Raw genomic sequence first — 22,457 nt, 5'->3', positions numbered from 1 at the left:
TATCTTCGCAAAATAAAAATTATTCTTATGTTTTCATCTTAATTCTGCTCTGAAAACAATGGTGCAATGTCGTTGCTTTCCGCAAAAAGGAGTGAAAATCCGATTTAATATCACGGTAAAGAATATTACTATCATGCGAAATAAACTTCACCATCGCTTCTATGGCAGAATTCTTAGAATCATGCATGTCTGTCTGTACCTGTGTTGGATGAAATTGGTGAAACACACAATTGGGTTACTTACCGTGTATATCCATTTACAGAAATGCTTTTACTCTGCATTGTACAAATAAACACCTGTGAACACCCACCGCATGCATATTCGCCCACACGAGCAACGGCAGCCACTTAAGTCTTGTGCTTTTGTCATTTTCCGGTAATTTTATTTTGGTGGTATGATTCCATCTAGGCAGCGTAACCCACTGATCGCAGAGAATAGAAAACATAAACCAGAAATAATTAACTTTCGAATAATGGCATGATTCTAGTGCTCACAAGTGGCTTAATTTTGAGGTTATGGGGTTAGTGACGTAAAACAGTGGCATTTTATTTGGACTTATAGAACTTTAGAAGCAGTAATGAACATAGGTATGTAGCGCTATTAAATAGCAAAAATATTAAGAGTGGTGTGATAGATTTTGCGATGATTAATAGCACTGAGTCCTTCTGGTAATGCACATAATATAGTTAATATGTTATACAAAACTTGGTGGAACTATTAAAGTATCTTAGAATTTATTTTTAATAAATGATGGATGTGTTTAAAAAATCATCTAAAACTCAATTTTAACTTAAAAAATATTAAGAGTTAAATTAAGAATAAATGTATAATGATTTTTATTTTCAAAATATAATCTGAATTTAAAACAATATTTCAAATTTCATGAATATTTATTTTGTTTTTTTTTAAAATTAGTTTTATAATTGCGATTGCTTATGACAATATTTTAAATAACTATATTTGTTACTGTGTTCAGAACAACTGACTTCATGTAAGATACGAGTATATAGTTACGATAATTCACGCAGTATATGAAATTAAATCAAAGCATTTAACATTTAAATTGTTATTATTTACCATATATTGTTTGAAAAGTTTTTTAGGTAACAGAAAAATAACTGCATTAATTTAGTCATTTTAAAAAATGGAATAAAAATACAATAATGTAACTCTTATGGTATAAATGGGAGATTAAGCATATTAGGGAAATTAGTTAAATAAGTTTTCGAAATTATAAAAAGTGATAAGGATGTTTGTTTTTGTTTTTTTATGTTCTTTTGCAATAAGTCTCATGGTAGAGTCTGAAATACGTTGAACTCTGATATTCGTGAATATCGTGGAATATCTAGATTATCTATATGATAAATGTAAGCTTTGAAACTTGTCTAATATCCAAAACAATACATAATACACTGCGAACATTTCTTAATAAATATTTTCAGAGAATTCTTGAAATATTTTGACATACATAATATTGGATAATGAACTATGGCCTTAAATAAACATTGAATTAAACAGGAGAGCGTTTGCTTTGACTGTTGACTGGCTAGGAGAAAAACAAGGCAAAATTAAACAAGAGCAGAAGAAATTCCCGAAAACCACACAAGGGCAGCTTCACTATTAGAAAAAGTCATAAAAATACGTGCATATATGTAACAATATACCCTATTAAATAAATATAAATATTATATGAAATTAATATGCAGTAGAAATTGTTGAGATTGAGGATGCTGAGAACATCATTCAACCAGCTAATACTTCTTATTTGTTAAATAATTTGTATCAACAAACTTCACTTAGAATTTTCAAAACATTATAATACCTGTTAAACATGCTCATTAATTTTAATTTTTACCAAAAACAAAAACTGCTTTGCGGAAAACTTTAGTTGACACCCTCGAAAATGCACACATAAACAACCACAACGTATTATAAAGTGCTGCCGTTATTTATAAGAGCATCAAAAATTAATCTTACCCAACATGAAACGAAAGAGTTTTATGCTTTATGAACTGAGCTGCCACTGAACTACATAGAAGAATTACAAAAACAACTAAAACGGCAGCTTAACGCCATCATAGAGAATCAGACAAAAACGTTACAAATTCATGCATTTACTCATACGTCACAGCGAACAGCATAGAAGACGAGCAACAGAAACAACAACAACAACAACAACAGAAGTGGTAAAAAACTGAAAAGTAAGCAAAAAAAAAAAGAGCAACAATAACAATTTGTATGTTATGCTGGTTCTGTTGTCTCTTCGTGTCGTGCTGAAAAATTACAACTCAAGGGAGACGTGTTCGTTATCATTCATTTTTACATTTTCCCTATCCCCATTTTCTGGCCTACTCTGGTTCAATTGCGCTTATTGAGTACATTGCGGTGCTTGGGTGGAGTTTGCCGTTATCTTTGCACTTTTTCATGTTCTGCACATTCACATATTTAAGCAAATGATAAAGGTAGCAGCTTACATAAATTTTAGAAATTTAATCTTCAAAGACACAACCTAACAGAACATAACACAACACAAAGCCAACACAATTACTCATACGCACCGTATACATAATTAGTACAAATGAGAGGTGCTCGTCTGCGTGTTTTGCGGATTTCACTTCTCAATTACTCGCACTGACTTAAGTTATTACGATAATTTTTTAAAAGAATTTATTTGTTCTGTGGACTAAAATGTTTTTGCTAAAAGCTAATTACTTCTAATCTACTATTATTTACAGAAGCTTTTAAGTAAGGGAATTTTTTATTTGAATGCTTTGAATGTTTGAATGCAGTAATGGCACTGCTTTTTAAATTGATTTTACGGTCTAAACCAGATAAAATCAATAAAATATGTAATGTCCTAGATTCTTCTTTTAAAATTAGAGTTATGTTACCACATAAACTTAAAATTGATTTTCTTCAAGAAACAAATTAAATTTACAACATTTTGTAGGTCATCATATAAACTAACCGGGTATGGCACTATTTTATCAGTGGACAAAATACTATCTAATGCTATAGGAATTTCCGTTTCCGTTTTAAAGAATATTAATACACAAAAAATTACTGCAAAGGCAAGGTATTGTATAGGTATAGGATACATGTGCCAATACCTTGTATGTCAAGACAAATAATTTAACTAGTGACTGTGTAAAGTGTTAAAATCGTTTGTGGATGACCATTAAAGTTAATTTCCTTGCATAACAGTAGTGTCAAAAATTCTCATGTTAATTGTTGTATGACATTGTTTAAAAGGTAAGCACGCGACTAGATTGGACAACTGAAGTAGAGACTTTTCTAAAAGCCGCTAGTATGACGATATAATCTTTTATATTTAACACTTCACTGCGTGGCTCTATCCGTACAAAGAGTTAAGTAGTTAAGGGATTTATTTTTCTTAAAGAATAAATATAGGCAGTTATAATTGACCTAATACGAATAGTAAAGTTTGTTACTGAAACCCGTATAGTTTGTCAGAAATAGAAGAGTGTATGGTAGATATTCTCATAGTACTTCAATAGATCTTCTTAGTAAGTCTGAAGACTTCCATAAGGATCATTAGCCACTGAATGCTGGGTATCTTTAGAAATTATTCCCTTTTATATATGCATTGTTAATGATTTTGTTTTCTTTTGCATATTTTTAATGTAATGTAATTATTTAATATGTAAGTCATTAAACTTATGAAAGGAAAAAAAGGGGTTGAATTTGCACACTATAAAGATGATTACTGTTGAGGTAGTCATATGTTTGTATGAAGTTACATTCATAATACGTATGCATGATGATTAAAGCAATTTATTATTTATTTTTAATTCAAAAATGTTCTTTGCGTTCAGTTTCTTTTTTAATCGACATGTAATTAACTGAAGAGTGTTTCTGTAGACATGCTGGAGGTATTTACAGATTACGGCCTTCATCCACGGAGTGAAATAAAGCACCTTCTGGTCCAATTATTCTTGATTTACAAATTAAAAAATTCCTTTGAGTTTTATGAGTGAAAACCATGAAATAACCATTTTTCCTCTTGTTCAACTTAATGTCGCGTTAATTTTGTTTGCATTGTTGTTTGGACAGGCGTTGAGTTTTTACACGTTTGGCTTGCGTTTGGCACGAATTGATGTCGTTGACGTGAATTAAAATGATTGAGATATTAACACAACCACCCGCCGTTGATACTTATTAAGCATCACTCATTCGCTAATTTCACGACCGATGATGCCCGCAGACCCGCATTGCGATGTTTTCCATATGATCCTGTGATATATCGCATATTGCGATGTTCGTTATGGATTTTAATTTTACCGCGCCAGTTACGGAAGCTGTACACTGCAGTTTAAGCGATTTCAAAATGTTTCTGCTTAATTTCATTTAAACGCAATACGAGTACAAATTAAATGAATTTCAGAAAATGCTTGTTTCAAAAAAAATTCATCAAATTACCGCAATCAATCGCCGCGACTACCGATGACTTAAATGGACTCATTTTAGATTGAATTCTTTACTGGTTCACAATTACGTAGTGAGCGTAGGCGGGGTCTGCACTCAAAGCCATGGAAATTCAATTAAACGCTAAATTTTTAGTAAGTCAACCCGAGAACAAATTTTCCGCCCGGCGCTGACAACTTCAATTGTGCGTACATGCAATTCAGTTGCGGTAGAATTTATGTTTGGGAAAAAGTGCTCAATTTAAATTGAACAAAATTATTAAGGCCGAGTGTAAATTCGGCGTGATAATGCTAATTTGCCGACATCAGCTTTGAAAGTGCACAATTTTGCTTTCACTCGAATAGAACTGCCTGTTTAGAATTTCTACAAGTGGATTGCATTTTATCGATTAGTCCGTCCGTCTAAAATATTTGTTTGGCGTATTTGGTTAACCTGCGTATAAATTAAACTCTGCGTTCCAGTTTTGGAGTTTTCGCTTACTGGATCAACTATTCGAAAGTCTGCATCGAAATGAATTGTTCCAGTTATGCACAGCTAAGTTTCTAGATTGTCCCAAAATATTCACTACTTTTATAGTCAAATACAATAGAAAATTAAATACGAAAATGTAATGAATATAGTAAGAAATTTAAAACTGCAATTGTGTGTTGTATGTGAGGTAATCTTTGTATCTGCGTTTGTAGAAATTTGCAAATTTGAATTAATTTGCTAAACTACATTTACATTGCAGAACGTGACGGATTTACGTGTACGTTGCAGGCGGCATGGCTGAGTTCGAGAGCTTCGTTGATTTTGTTGCCAATTGGGTCACGAAGGTTATTTCATATTTATGGTATTAAATAGTATCAATGGTTGTTGTGCGGCAACTCAGGTCTATGCAACCCAACATCTTTATAAAACGTTCACATATTATCAACTAATCTCTTCGAAAATTTGGAAAATGACCTTGACGGTTTTTGTATTCAATAAAATTCAATAGAATAAGTGCAGCGAAAATTATTGGGAAATTGAAAAATTGGGAACGCCATCAACTAATATAGAAATGGTTATAAAATCGAATAAGTGATGGCTTGAAAAATACTTTCAATTATGCAATATTTTTATGTTAGGTGATAATTGGTATAAAATAAAAAATAAATTATAAGAAAAAAGAGGTTTACGAATAATCTTTAGTCTTTTACGAGTTAGTAACCCAATGAATCACGATCTGGGTAAGCCTAACTAACACATTATTTAGCAAGTTATCATCTAGCAGCTTTATTGCATTAGCCATTTTGTAGGGATGAATGAAGATGATTTCGTTAAAAAGGTGTCTAAAACTACAATTGGGGGAAGGACACTTAAGAGAAGATCATGTCTCCGGTGGGATGATCAAGTTGATTATCAAGCACTAAGCCTACTTAATGTACGATACTGAAGAAGGCGCACATAGAATGAAGGCGTTTGAAAGGAATCCGAGAACAAGTTATTATGGTTGTAGGATTATTTTAAAAAATAGAAACTCGTATTTAGCAAATGTCAATTATATTATATTTACTTGACGTATACTGATTTTTGTTGCTACGTGAGGAGCATAAATAAAGTGAAATTAAAAACTCTGTTTATCAGATATTCCTTTTACTATTTCTGATCTACTAATTTAACAATTGTCATGTCATAAGTAATAATTATTACTTATTAAGTAAATAATAAGTAATAATAAAAAGGAAAGATACTATAAATACTGGAATACTATAAATTTTAAATTAACGAGTGGCTTATCAAAAGTGGTTTATTTTATTTTTTGGTTATGCATTAACAAACTCATTCAAGCCTATTTAATAAATAGTTAAAAACTTATTAGACGGACATTGGTGTGACCAGCAATTCTGTCCGGTTAAGGAAATAGTTCACTTTAGGGAATGTATATTCAAATTGGGGATGAAAAACATTGTGCTAGTTAAAGAGGCATTCGTTCAGCAAAACTATCTTGTCTTTACTTGACTGTTGGTTTCCATAAGAGGCAGATAAAATTAATAATTTGCAAAGTTAATTTATATTTGCAAATTATTTACTTCTTACTTATAATTATTGGCATTAATTAGTTTAATTTAACATTAAGTTTTGTTCTCTAGAATCTCCTCCATATGTTATAGTAAAATAAAATTGTTTTCGAATTACTTAAATAACATAAAGATTCATTTTAAGTGAACACAAAATGTGAAACGAGACGTATGAGTAATTTTATCCTCTGAATGCATAGGCATGGGAAGAATATGTTTATAAAAATCAAGCCAAAATTATTTTAGAGCATACATTTGTGCTTTAAATGAAAAAGGCCTTAACCAATTTGGTTTAAATAATAAATATTTGAAAAATATTTGGCTGATTCATAAAACTTTTCAAAATATGAACTATGTATGATATTTTTATAAATCTTTTTTTAGTAATTCTCAAATAAACTCTAACAAAATTAAGTTACAAATTGTAGAATAAAATAGGTAAGAAGTTAATAATAAAAACGGAAGTTCAAACAAAAAAGGAACAAAAGATTTATTCAAGCCATTAAGTGAACTTAATTCTCTTTTGTTTATCTGTCCAAAATTCAATTCGGTATCCTCCACTATCCAATTTAACATCAAAATTAACAATGCGCATATTGTGTGTCAATAGAGATTTTGAAAGGCTTTAAAGGTTCTGTAATCGAAATGATGCCAAAAGGGCTGTTTTGCGTTTTGTCCTTATCATTATGACTGATACGTTTCAATCTCAGCAAATACTGATGTATCTTGTAGCCACAATATATCTTTTTACAAGTTTTATAATCTTTGAACTCTCCCTTATAATCTTCTTCATCATGTTTGCGTTATTCAGCGATGATGGCATCACAGTTGAGACATAAAAGAATCACAAATTTCCGTGGCTCCCATCAACTGTCAAATTATGACGATTAACCCCTTATCAAAGCATTAACGTACAGCCCCGTTGCTATGAGTTTAGGAACATGTTTGCCGTAAACACAATAAAAGTTTATTAAAACGTATAATAGCAACATATTCGAGCGTTGATAGTAGTTACTCGCCTCGTGTTCTACTATACATGTAATTATCTTTGCTGAACGTGCAGATTAAATTTGTTCATTAATTTTCAAATTAGGAAATATCTAGCTGAGGCAGCACACGTACACGGCAAACGAGTTCGTCGAATTGCCATTTCCTAGTTAGAGCATCGCCAGCCTTTGCCAGCCTTTTTCTTTCACAGAAATTATTCAATGTCAGTAACAAGTCCACAAGTGCTGCACACAGACACCGACGTACTATATATGAGGAGCGAACAAGAAGTTTCTGCGTGTGTGTCATGAAAGAAATGAACTGAGTACAACATCATCAGCATATTTGTATGTCCTTTATAAGTACCCTGTATGCAGGAAAGCTTTAAAAGACTCGAATTAAACAAACATAGACAACAGGCAATACTAGTCGAGTTAAATATACGTAAGAACAGATAATGTGAGAGTATTTTTGTGTGTGACAGTGTTTGCATGAGACTTCTAATTGGGTTCCAGTCGGTTGGTACTGAGTTACTGAGTCGATATATGCTTGGGAAATTTCCTTTTGTAAACTCATACGCTTAAGCAAGCGACAACGATGACGCTGGATAGTTAAAGTCGGGCAGAAGGGCGACCTTAACGTTCGCAAATAAAATTTAATTACAGTCGAGCTGTTAGACGTGCACAGATACATTCATGTACGCTCAATGCACAGTACACAGTGAACATTGTTAAATTAATTCGCTATTTAAACGTTAACATGAAAGCTGCACATATTTACTCAAAATGACGTGTTAATTTCTTGAATGAAGCCGCTCACATGTGAATGAAGAAAGGAAATTAAATGATTTTCATTTCCAGATACTTTGATTTTGTTAATAATATTTTGTATTTTAATTAATGTCTATTTTGGAGTCACTATATTTCTTGTTTTCTTCTTTTTAAATATATGTGTCTTATATTTTTCTTCCTTCTTAATTGGCTTCTTTAAATATGTGGTTTGCACTTTCTTATTAAGCAGAGAGTTAAATACTGGGACATTGATATATTGATGTCGTGAGAAAAGAGAAAATCATTGCCCTTCATTCATTAGATCAAAGTAGGTTAAAATTCTATTACAATTTTAAAGAACTGCAGTTTATTTTTACTTTAAACATAAAATTATTATTAGTAAAGATTTCACTTATATTCGATTTGGTATTAATACAAGATATTCGTACTAGGGTGCATAAAAATATATACTACTCTAGTAATATATTGTACATAAAGCAATTTACAATTAATTGTAAATATAACCTAGTGAAACTAAACTAAAAAGAACTAACGTTTGAGGCCAATAATTTTATGAAGTTCTATTACGATCATTAAGTTTAGGAATAAACTAGTACAAATGGACCCTGTGATAAAATTATACTTGTAATAAATATGTTTGTAATATGTTTATACGAATGATCAACGTCATGATTTTATCGTTCACCAGCAACATTTTTAGGTATTTGATAACAGATTTTGAAACTCAATATTCCTCCTATTGAAATATAAAAGTATCAATTAGAAAAGTTTTTACCTTTGAGGGCTTTAAAGCGCAAAATGAGAATTAAATAAATCAGAAATCTCCTGTTGAGAACATTGAAAATTATGTAGTTCAACCCTTTCTCGTTAATTGTTTTTTTTTGAGTAAACTTTTCAAATTGATTAAATTTAAAACTTTCTTTAGTTGAATGAAGCTATCGCAAAACGATTTTCTTCACATTAATCATTTCTATAAACTTCAGTTTTCTCACTTGAGTAGATAAATCAACCGAATTTCAAAAAACAAAAAAAAACTCCACAGCGTGTTGAATAAATGAATAGCATGAATAAATTATGTAAAGCAAGTCATTTCAAATAAAATAATTTGGATAAAAAAGCATTAATTTGTGTTCGAAATCTTAAATTTTTAATTAAATATTTCAGTACTAGCAACTTGTGGTGTCCCCATTATCGAGTAGCACACCCAAGCAAGAATATGCTTAGCTATCTGTTTTATGTAAATATTTTATTATAATTCACATAGCGCTTAGTCTGAGCCTGTAATGGTACACATTATATCGTACATGGTCCACGTCTGATGAGTGCTGGCTGCGCTGTAAGCTGATGGGCCATGGTTCAAAGTGGCTTATTGATTTTGCACTACAATTAGCAATTCTGTAAACACTTAATTTCTTGAATAAACAATGACGCCAAACGCCAAACGCCAAACGCTAAGCGCCAACAGGCACACAAACCCACACCAGCCGCACGGCCTCAGCGTACAACTCAGCACTCATTGTTTACAGTGGCCATGCGCTCCATGCCAGGCGCTACAAAACGTTGTCATTACGATTTGGCAACAAAGTACCGAAAATGTGGCGGAGGGACTCGAGGCAATGTGACAGCGGCTAATGTCATTCTAGCGGCTCTTATACTATTCATATTCGTAATTAAAATAATAATATTTTCATATACTAGTATGTAAAGAGACAACAGCTTGAGTGAGCATTTGCAGCATCCTCAGTGGCTGCCGCTGCTGCTGTCGGCGTTGCTGTTGTACGTAAGTTTGTTTGTTTGTTGATGTTCTCGATGTTTTTGATGTCGTCGTGGTTGCTGTCATTGGTTACATTCCTGCCTTGATTGCCTGCCAGCTTTGCTGTGTCTGTTTAGTATGTCAATTTCTTTAAATAAACTCTCATGTCACTTTTTGATGAAATGTTGAACTAGTGAATTTGTTACTTGTGTTTGGTTGTTTTATTAGTATCATGTAAATGCTTCGCATTTCAAAATAAGAGTGTTTTCATTACAAAGGACAAGACTTGGACAACCACTTCATCGCTCCAACACTCCAGCACTCGACCACACATGACAAATCAAGCACGTTTAAGTACATATTCATATATGTATGTGCGGATGAACAAGATACTTTACATCAGTTTTTGCTCCAGCATTGAACTGGTATTCAAATAACGCAAAATAAAATAATAATATTAAAAATATTCCGTCGAAATATAATGTTATACAGAAAATTATATTCGAATGATTTGCTCATAAATTTAATAAAATATTGTTTGCCTAGAACTCAAGTAGTTTCCTCAAGATTTAATGCGCATCGTTTCCATCAGGATTTCAGATTTCTAGTTTGCATTTTACAAAGCATTTGAAGATGCACTCATGCGGTACCTAATTTTGTTAAAGCTTTTTTTCCATTTTGTAGACTTCAACCTCAAATTTGATGTTTCTGTGAAATTCATCGTATTTAATAAATTATTTGGTTGGAAAATAATGCAATTGAAATGCTTGCCGTTAGCAATTACTTCCAATTTCCTATATTAAAAACATTCTTTATTGTTTGCATGAGTTCTTAAGAGACAAAGTCGGTGTATGCAATGATATTCTTTCCATAACTACTGAATTTTTAATAATAATAATAATAATAATTAATCATCATTAGAGGAATTATTAGAAATTGTCATTTGCTTGGTTGATGGGCATTAAGAAAATTCCCAACGTTTTGGATTGAAACTTTTTCAAAAAAAAGTTGATAGATAAAAAAAAACAAATCAATAACTTTTAAACAAAATTTTTTCTGTTTTGGTTATTAGAGCAGAAAGAGAAAAATGTTATACTACATAATTAGGGAAATTACCTTTTTCGATACTCTTTTGTTAAAGCAAAAACAAAAGTTACCCTAATAGGGTGTCCTCTCCACTTCAATCCGTTAAAAATCGATTTCATGTTTTACTTTCTATGGATTTTGTTTACGTGGGTTGTCTACAGGCTACGAACGATTTTCGAATATATATAATGGAATATTCGTTTGATAAATAAAAGAATATGTGTCCTTTTTACAATCACCTTAAGTTGAGTGTGTTTTGCTATTCTCATAAATAATTTAATATTTAATTAATATCAATGTAATTTTAGTGTAACTGCAATGTACCTGTGGAGTATCCATCTTAATCATTGCAACTACAGCGTGTTCTCGCTGGAAATATTTTCAAACATGGAAATAAATAATTATCTGAGAGCATGAAATATGATAAATATCCTGGAGGCTCAAAGAGTTTAAAATTTCGTTTGTGGACTTTCATTATCATTAAAATGTTTATCTAAACGCGTTCATTATTTTAATGAGATATTATAATGTTTTTATTTTTCTATACCTTGCAAATTTCAGCTCAGTAGTTTTATTCATAGAACGGCTTTACATATATACAATTACATAGTTTTAAAGAAAGCCCTACTTATCTGAAACGTTTAAAAGACAGAAAAAGAAAATACACCGAGGAAATAAGGCTTTTACTTCAGGGCAGAATGTGTGAACTCCGGATTGTTGTGGAAACTACCACACAACAGGATGAAAGCCACTAAAGCGATATTAATTCTCACGGCACATCAAGGCAGGATTATATATATTCATATTCAGGAATATAGTCGCGCTATTCTTTTTACTTTTTACTGCACAGTAAATCTAGAAATCAGATGAACTCTCGCGCTCATCAATGCATGCGGCCTCTTGTAAAAATCACGAGAGATGTATCTTTTTAACTAATTGATCTGCTTTTGGTTCATGCATTACCTACCTAAGGGTAGGTGAATTATGTATGTATTCGAGTTAAGTTGGCACACCTTTTTATAATCATCGCAGGAAACTCCAAACTTAAACCAGAAAACTTTTTTTTCACATTTTGTTGTTCACTTTTTATTAAATATTTTGATCTTAATACTTCGTTGAGGCTCTAATAGGACGAAATACGTACATACTTCTTTACAAATGCAACAAGCCTCTAACATCAATAATAATATTAAATAAATTAAAACATCGCACATATGCTGAAAATATGGAACTACTTATCCACACATTACCGATGTCTCCATTTAAACTTGTATGTGTTTATGCTGCGGGTTTTCTTTACTCGTAGTTGTAACAACAGTTCACCTCTGGCGAAATCACAACATTTGTGTCCATATTAACCGGTGATTGCAAATTCAAGCTCCTCAAACCTTATCAATCCTCTGAACTCAACTCTAATCGAAAGGAGGTCGTTTGGGGGTTGTGTTATTCTATGCCATTGGCAACAAGAAAGATTGAAATTGTGGCTATCAAAGATGTGAAATCTACAAAGTCACAACTCTGTTGCATTGTGTGCAGCATCCACAATATTGCCACTAAGCATTATAAATATGTTTTTGCAGTATATACCCACACATTCACACATTCGCGCACACATACCCACACACACATACAAATTCTAACAACTGACTTTCAAGTGCAATGTCGTCTTGAAGAAAAATTCTATTAGGCACTTAAACGTACGTAAACATTATTTGAGTCGAGACGCAGCACTAGTGCCATGAAGGTTGTGTAAACACAACACAATGACGACCCCTCTAATACCCTCATGCATCATGCATGCATGCCTGAATCGAGTGCCAACACACAACCAAATCTCACTAAGCAGAAGAGTGGAAGGCACACATACAGTGGAGAATTTAAAGCAAAATGAAATGAGGAAAATTTATTAAACATTAAAAATTATTTTTATTATTTACACTCGTCTACAAAGCATAAAACGTGTAAATAGTAAATGTTTTGAGTGCACTCGTTATGGTGCGTGTAACACGGCTATAAAAACAAATATCGTGCTCGGATAATTGCGAGCGCCTCGGGTTGGAAGCTGAAACGTACAGCGTCTGTACGACCGTTAAGTCGCGCAGTCAATCGTGCATTTTTACGATATTTTCATTTCATATTTACAATAAACAATAAACAAAAAACAAAAAACAAAAACCAAAAAGCAAAAAATAAGCAACATAAGCGCATTATTTAATATTTTGTATCTGCGGAAGTGTGTGTGTGTGTGTGTGTGAAGGAGCACAAGTGTGGTAGCTTTCGCATTAGAAGCGGATAAGTAGCGCGTACGAGGAGACTTCCATTTATGTGCATGATTTGTTTATTATTTTTTGCTGCCTCCGTGTAGGACGCGGATTTGTGTTGACTTTTATCTCAACGCTCGCCTTAAATTGTTGCGCATACAGGAAAATGTTTGTTTTTTCCTATAATTTTTTGTTGTTACGTTAAATATACACATTTGATTGATTGGTTCTCTGTAATTTTCTTCTAATTTGAATTTTATAGCTTCCGACATTTGCATTTATGAGCACACAAAATATGCATATTTGATAAACAACAGCGTATTTCGGAAACATTCATTGAAGCTTCCATCACCGCCCCTACGCCGCTCCACCCCCTCTACATAGTTTGCTCCTTATGAGTGGTTCTTGTGTGTATGCAAATTGCGAGCCAAAAGCGAATTTCCGCAGAAATTTAATCGTGAGTCGCATCATTGGACTTTACGGTGCTCCGCTTTCGCATCCTTACGCTAACTTAATTTGCGTATCTATCCGCTCAAGTTTGCATAAATGCATCTCCAATTTCGTATGTGTAATAAATTGCATAATTGGGTAATTTCTTGCCAGCGCCGCAAGAAGATAAAACAATTAAGCCTTCACACAACACACAACACACAACACAGTACAACATCGAAAACTCTAAACAATTATCGAAAATTGAACATTCGAAACAAAACTTGAAAACATGAAAATTCGCATTTGCCTGAGTACAATCTTACTTCATTTAATGAGATACATTTTTTGGTTCTTAATTATGAAGAATTTGTGTATTCGGTACGCCGAGTAGAGGGGTCGTAATTCAAAAGCAAACAGATAAGACTTGAATGCTTAATTTTTTTCAAAAAAAAAACTAAATATTTTAAAATCGCTTTACACAATAGAACATTTTAAAATGCAGATAGTAATGTGGAGACTAAGTTAGTAGGAACACATATTGTATTCTCCTTTTTCGTTTCAGTTCTTATTTTATCAATTATTCACGTATTTTGGTGCTGTTAATTAACACTTTGACATTGATCAAATGTTAATTTTTGTACTGCAGCATTCTTTTCCTCCATACTTTTTGGGTGTCTTAACTACAATGTTGGATTGAGTTACTTTACTAAATAATATTGTGGATTTCTATACACATTAAGTGCACTTATCTGAAAGTGTGTCTACTGCTTATTTTAAGGTATATAATTAAGCTGGGGGCTTTAATATTAATCTGAACTTTCCTACTTTATATTCCTACAAAAATATTTAATCGTAACAATTAATTTCCAATGAGCTCTAGCGGGTGTCAATCGTTTAATTTCATTTACAACATACTCATACAGTTGTAACACTCTTCCATATCAGTCACATCAATGTTTTGTAAGTACGTTTAAGTGACTTATGACTTCAAGTCATGAATTCCTCTGAAACTGGTGCTAGCCTAATTTTGACTATAATTCAGTGATTGGTATTATATTCTGGTATTATATGCAAAATGTGGCTAGACTACGGTTGGCAAAGTTATGAAAAAGTTGAGATATGCTGATAGTAATATTTCAATTCCCAACAACACGCCAAAGCGATGAAACGTTGTTGTTTAATTTTTATTACTCAGTTTCCTTTGTAACAGTGACTGAAATGATGTTTTTATTTGAATTGTTTATCTAGCGTTCCACTGAGACACTTGACTTTGTCTTTCCATTTTCTTGATGATAAAGTTTAACATGTGAAAATCACACTCCATTTTTCTCATTGTAGACAAGATTTTCCATCTCTAGTCTAAATACTTTTTTTTATAGAAAACTTTCTAGAACTTATAACACTCTTTATGACATTCTTTGTTCTTTCAATTTGCAGATTAACGTCGCGACGCCTTCTAGACTTTCTCAAGACCATTGGTCTATTTGTATATTTTGAAACACCCCATTAGTTCTAGTTCTGTGTCTCCATATTTTGTGACGAATTCGAAAGTTAAGCCGATTTTAAATGTCCCGTAAAAAAAAATGTGGATCATCGTTGATACTTGCATTTCTTAGTTCAAAGTGTGATTTATTAGAGCTATTTAATAGTATCAATTTTGTTCGCGTTCCGGTAATTATTCCTTCTCTACAAATATCTCTTTAAATAATATTATAAAAAGATTTTAAACTTTGGTCCATAAAGTTTCACCTAATTCAGAAAGCTTAACAACGGTAAACAAGGCGAAAGGTAAACAAGGGACGGTGTCATTAGTTTTAAACAGTCTGTTTATGACTGTTTTTGAACACATATGTTATAGAATTGTATAATATATTCACACTGCACTCTAATAATTATTCTATTTATTATAGAAAGTATGTTTAAGAAGACCTAATGCACACTACCAGTTGAAGTAAGACTTCGCCGCAGGGTTGTAATTACTTCAAATACTTATACATCGTATGTTTTGTTATATAATACGAAATGCTTAGGACTTTTTATATAATATCAAAACTTTTTAATAATGCTTGAAAAATAATTTTATAATAAAAAATACGAAAAGATGACAACAAGTTGAAGCGTGACATTTTATTTTATCTTTCGTTCATTTCTTGTGTCAAACGCTTCAAATATTGCAAGAATACTTGAGTTTCCTTAACAACATATTAAAGAATTTTTTTTAACTAAATTAAATCAATAAATATTTTTTATGCTTTTGTGCAGCACACATATGAAGAATATCTTATTTCCGCTTCCTTTTGGATGTGCACTTTGTTTCTGTAGTTTTTCATATTTGTAATTTCCTACTTCCATTCAAGTACGTAAAATTTTTCGCAATTAGTTTTGTTAGGTTGTCTGACTTTGCTTGACAACAGTTGCTGCTCTGCGACTAAAAACTATTTTGGCCACAAAAAAAAAAATACAAGAAAAAACTAAATGGTAGTAACACTAACAACAATAGAATAAAATACGAGAAAAACTCTGAAAAATCTCTGAAAAAGACACATTTAAACTTCCGAATCCGTTTCCGCTTGTAAATCTTAAAAATTGACAAAGCCAAAACATAAAGCGCGCAAGCAGGACAATTTCAAAGGAACTCAAAAAGCAGAATGCGAAAAAATAAAATAACAACGAAACTCACTCCTGTTTGTTAAGGGGAGGTGAATATTCGGTGTACGACAGCACTGGGCATTGGTCACCAGTTGCTTCCCGGAGGTTAGCTCTTTGCTAGTTACAGATGCCTACACTGCTATAGAATCCGATATGAAATAAGCTCAATTTGCTCAAAATGTGATCGTCCAACAATGAAAACTTAACTTTTAGCTTAACTTTTCAGTTTGCAATGTTTGGAATGCTGCACTACCAGTACAAGTTCCCCACTTCGATTCATACATAGACACACATATGCAAAATTCTATTTATTTATTTAAATAAATAAGTATAAATTTTGCACTTACTGCGTAATTCCTTCAAAAACCATATTAATTAATTTAAGTCCTTTAATCCTTGCCTAAAAATTAATATATTGCTCCAGTACACAATAAAGCATTTCTTGTGGATTGTGTCCAGACTTTGTGGTACATGTGAGGCAGATTGTTTTCCGCAGGATGACCACTGATAAATGGCCATTTAAATTGGGAGCTCGTGTAGTGGCTCACAAACTTTTGATGCAAATGTTGCTAAAGCCATTATATATGGATATATTTAGATTGAAATAATATAACATACATACATCTCTAAGCAAAACTATTTAAATTTGTTTATTAGAATTTAAAAAAATTTGTTTTTTTTTCGAAAAAAATTACTCATCAAATGTGTGCAAATAGCTTATAAAAGCTGTCAAACGGTTCACTTACTTTTAAAGAATTCCTTAAAAATATTTAAATTACATAGGAAAATTTCAATTCTATTCATAAAATTTACAATACCAAACAATTTACTTATTTAATTTATAAATGTTATTGTATCTAACATATCAGTGGGCCTCCATAATTTATCTGCGATCAGCATTTAGATTTTTCTCTAAGTAATTTATGGAGTATCTGACGCTTTACCAAAAGCAATGCATTCGTGTAAAGGGCTAAGTCATATAATTTGTGTTATCTATACACATTTTGTTGTTAATACTCAGCTTTTTTTTGTAAGAGTGATCGAAATCCTCCTGCAATTTGAATTTATTATCTACCGTTCTACCTAGATAATTTTCTTTATCTTTCCAATTTCTTGGTGACGAAGATGATCATAAGTAATTTTTGGTTCCATTTTTCTTACTTGTTAAAACTATCCTTTTAGTTGTAGTTGAAGTGTATTTCACTAAAACCATATTATTCTTATGAAGTAGTATTTCTCATTAACGGTTATCTTTTAACCTGTTCAGTAGCAGTCTTTTTGTTATATGTTCCATTGAGAGTAGCAAACTAAAAGGAAAGACCCTTTAGTGTTTATATTACTGAAGTTCAAATTGTAGATACAATTTTGAGATTGAATATCCTTTAGCAGTGTTTGCCATGTGACATGTTTGTATATGTGAAAAATACGTTTCTTAACCGATGTTGTAGAATTTGGAGAAAATTAAGAAAAAAATGTTAAAATGTCTACAGCAGCCAAACGTTTTCATCATTTTTATTATCAGTGACATTCACATATAGTTTGCTTTTTTTTGTAGAATATTTCTTTGATTAACAAAGAGAATCAAATGATTGAATATAACTTTCATTACAGAACTAATTGCAATAATACTTACCTTCACTATTTGAATTTTTTTACAAGATAGATATTTTGTAGGTACTAAGACACCTCTAAAACGGTTGATGTTTAGCTTCAGACTGTTTTGTATAGTACTAATTTTAAATAATTTTTTAATTAAATCGAATTATATTAAAAAACTAAAAGTCCTATATCTAACTTAAAGGAAGAAAAAGAGTTTCACATTAATCAAGTACCCATGACTTCGTTAATGTCGCGGTTAACACCTTTTTCGATCTGACAAACCATTACTTTTTCGACACTTCACCTTACAGAGTTTCAGTTTTTTTTATAAAATTGTATTTCTGGTATTTATGAGCTTTAATCCCATTTTGCTTGGTTTCCTCTTGACCTAGTCGCAGTGTGAAAAACTGTAATTTATCCCGGCAAATATTTCACTAGCTGCACTTAAGAAAATGCACGACTTGAGTAAGGACGAAATATTGCCGAACATTTTTCATTTTTTTCCTAGTCGACATTTTTTTGGTGAAAGAAAGAAAAATATTAAAACAAAAAGAAAAAAAATAAAAACCAAATAATAAATTGAAAAAATATCGTTGCCTTTCCTACTTAAAAACTCGAAATGTAAAAATTAACATTATTCATAAAGGTTTTTTTTGCACTTTCATTACAGATCTACCACAGAGAACAATTGCTAAAAGGGAACTAATTGCAATAAAAGCGAGAAACATACGTTAAGTGGACAAAGAAGAGAAAGTAGAAATTGCATAACACACCAGAAGGAGGAAAAGCCCAAAAAAGACTTAAATGGCAGCTTCTGTGGCGCAACTAGATGTGGTTTGACGCTGCAACAATTTTGAACATAAAGAAAGCGTCTGAAACGAAATTAAAACCCGAAGCGACAGTAGCAGAAACCACGGAAGCACATCTCAGCCGAAGCAAAGATCCCAATTGGGCAAAAGTGCATCGCACGCAGGCAAAGCTGATAGTGCACAACTCAGCTGCAGCGAAGGACCACTTCCGCAACTGACGATAAACGTTCGCCATAAATTCCAAGCTCACCACATACACCGCACAGTTAAATCAACTCCGAAAAAACCGAAGGTGGACAGCTAAAAGAGAAGTGTTCCACTTGAATTGGCTGCTGCTATTCAGGACTTTTTCAACTGCGATTTTTGCCTCCATTGCTTGCGTCTTCACACAAACCCAATTCACACAATCTAATCGCGCCCAATTCGAGTGAACTAATTTAGTTTGTGCAACATTTTTACGAGTTTACATTGTTTTGTATTGAAACAAACGACAAGTAACGTTACTGTTCATAGACGCGCCATCCTCGCCTCGGTCCACTTGCAACAAAGGTGAATGCTGGTGCGTTCGAACGCTGAGTTGAGCTGCTGGGTGACGCGGGTTATCAGTGAAGTGCAGGAGTGCGAATAATGAAGCACAGCAGCAGATCGAGTCGTTGTTGCTGTTTATTTTGCCTCTGCTGCTTCTGGTTAACGATGTTGATAGTTGTTCAAGCCTCAAGCGCTGTTCACGGTAAGTGGTATTCCTTCTATGCTTCTTTCAATTACACACTTTTGTATTGTATTGTCTGTTCGGCTATTCATCCGTGTGTCTTAAGCTTTCATTGGCACTTAATCATCATTATTAGCAGCACCGCCAACGCCATCAACTTCAGCAGCAACGAAAACATTACAGTTGGCTTCAGTTCCGTGCTGTTCTGTTAGGTTTTGTTTTATTATCGCATTTTTCTGAAATATTCATTGCACGCACACGCTCTATTCGCGGTGGTCCTTCTACAGATATCCATGCTCGTAAACACTCAGCAAATATGAATAATTGTTGGCGATTAACATCGGAATTTTCCAATGGATTGCATTGTCAGATGTTCCACTCTTCTGTTCTGTTCTGTTCTGTTCTGTCCTGTCCTGTTCTGTTCTTTTGCTTAACTGATGTTCTGTCTTTTATGTTCTTTATTTACGTTTACGTTTACGTTTACATTGGAGCTCGACATTGTTTCGCTCCATTGTAAACCCACATAAATTTTGAAGCATTTGTTGTTGGATTCTTATTTTTACCCAGTTTTTCCACAGTTATTCCCTTATTGGGTCCTGGTTGCTTAACATCTCTGAAGATAATTACCAACAGAAAATTCGTTATTTATTTAATTTGTTATGTGTGTTTGCTTAGTTCGGCTGTCTTCATATAACATTTTTATTAATAATTATCTGAGTTAAGGATTATGACCAGCGTTACTTAATTATAATTAATAATTTCAGTTAAGATTTGGGAGCTATGCTGTGAAAATTTATCTTCTGCTGATGAGTTTTGTAAATGCCAAATAAATTTTTTCGGAGTTATGGACGCTGATGGCTGATATTGCAGTTACTTTGATTAGAACGTGTTTGAGATACTTAGCAAGTAATAAAATGCTTAGTCAGTCGAATTGATTCCACAACTGTCTGCTTCGATGTCATAGAAAAGTAATAAAAACTGTTTTATTATCTTGTTTGAAATTATTTATTTTTAATTGCAAAGATGATTGGAAAATTAATAGGATAAGAGGAAACAAGCATATGCATGGTTATAATTGAATATAATTGAATTGAATAATTGAAGCTTATTGATGACACAATAATTCGTAATGAATAGAAATGAGTTATGGAAACCTAGTGACCACCTCGGGTCTATTTTAAGTTTTAAAAACACAAACAAATAAGCAGATTATCAAAGAACCTTTAAGTAAATGTGTTGCATATTTACAATTATTGAGCACTATTTAGTACTTTGAAAAAAAAAATAAAGATAAAAATATATAAAAAAAAGAAAATATAGATTTAGTCCACAGATTGTGGAACCAAGTATTAGGATGCTAGTATAAAAAACATGATTGATATTTTATTACAGTTCAATCACTTTTGAACGATTAGAAGCAAGACTATTGCGTTTAAAGAAAATGTTTTTACATCAACGATGGTATTACCCAAATCTGCGCATCTTTTAAGTTTACATATGGTCCTCATTTTGGTAGATACAGCCATATTCGGCTTCAGCATTTAATTCTCTTTACAGATTCTTTTCATATTCACTTTCTCTATATGGTTGATAAAGAAACCATTGAAAGATTTGACAAATTTTTAAAAAATATTATAATATTTCTCAATTATATTTTTTTATTGTAAAATTCTGTCCGAAAAACAAAATGTCAACTCTGCTAGCAGGCAGATAAAATCTCTAGGCGCATTCTCTATGACTGTCCGGCTTTGTTCTGTGGTGAAAGAAAATAAATGGGCCAGGAGTTCTTGAACAAATATGGTGTTGTCAACATTTGACACTTTGGTCTTCATTTGGAAGATGGAATATCTTCCATTCCGTTAGAGACAAATAACAGCGCAAAATATCAACCATGATCTTAATATTCTACTCTGCTAAAGCCAGTGCTCAATATATATTCTATTCTACAAGTATTCTACAAATTGTGAGACATATATGGTATTGATAATTATTGGTATAAGTTCGTATCAATCGTTTTACAAAGTATTCGCAGCTCAATCTTCCCAATTATATTACACGTCCAATTTTACTAAATATATGGTATGAAGTTCTATGTCGTCGATTTCGACTTTGTCACCGTTTGTGGAACATATATCATCTCTTCTCGACAGTTTCTTACAACAGTATCGTATTTCGGTACTTATCAGGTGTTATACCATACTTCAAAAATGATTCAATTTCAACAGAAATTCATAGAAAAAATTTCAGTTCAATACATTTTTTTTTGTCTCTAATGAAGAAAGTTTTTTAATTCAGTTTGTTCAAGTTTGGTTAACATTTCTTAGCAATTGATTATGATATAATTCCTCCTCTATTAAAAACTCAACCTTTTTCACACACATTTTTTTATATAAATATTTTTTTTAAAATTTCAATAGCTGATTTTTATGTAATAAAAACTTAAAATACCAAGCCCAAGCCATAATATATTTTTTACTAATAATCTGTCATATATTGAACAGAAAAAATATGTTCATGTGCTGGTAAACGTTTCAAAATAATTGAACTTCAAAAAAAATCGCTAAATTTTCAGAAAATTCTTTAATTTGGGAAAATTGTAAGTAACCATTTGAAGCTATTTTACAAGTGCAAACTTTTATATCCGCACATAGTACAAAAATTGTGATTTCAAAGCAAAGAATTCCGACACTTAAACCTTCAAAGTGGTTAAAATTAAAATTAATTGTTATTATAAAACTAGAAATAATATCCGGATGCAAGCTGTTCCTCTCCCGATGTACTTGCTATTTTCCATTAAAAACAAGGAATCTGCAGTTGCAGTGATTTGCGCTTTTTGTAAGAACGCATGGCAGGATATTGAAATTCAAAATTATTTCAAATATTAAGTTTACAA

The 22,457-nt window shown here is 32.1% G+C and overlaps 1 protein-coding gene across 2 annotated transcripts in view; it reads left to right on the top strand.

The window, feature by feature from the left end:
• The window catches only part of LOC119671948, a 60,911-nt gene that overhangs the window by 9,313 nt on the left and 29,141 nt on the right, over positions 1 to 22,457 (top strand). For both annotated transcript variants that reach the window (XM_038082851.1, XM_038082852.1), the window contains exon 3: positions 18,717 to 19,585. In XM_038082851.1, the coding sequence (XP_037938779.1) occupies positions 19,483 to 19,585 (103 nt within the window). In that variant the 5' untranslated portion in view covers positions 18,717 to 19,482. The remainder of the gene's footprint in view (positions 1 to 18,716; positions 19,586 to 22,457) is intronic.

The sequence above is a fragment of the Teleopsis dalmanni genome, chromosome 1 (genome assembly GCF_002237135.1).
Source record: "Teleopsis dalmanni isolate 2A chromosome 1, ASM223713v2, whole genome shotgun sequence".
In the NCBI taxonomy this organism is placed as follows: Eukaryota; Metazoa; Arthropoda; class Insecta; order Diptera; family Diopsidae; genus Teleopsis; species Teleopsis dalmanni.
This window is presented reverse-complemented; position numbering and strand designations above follow the sequence as displayed.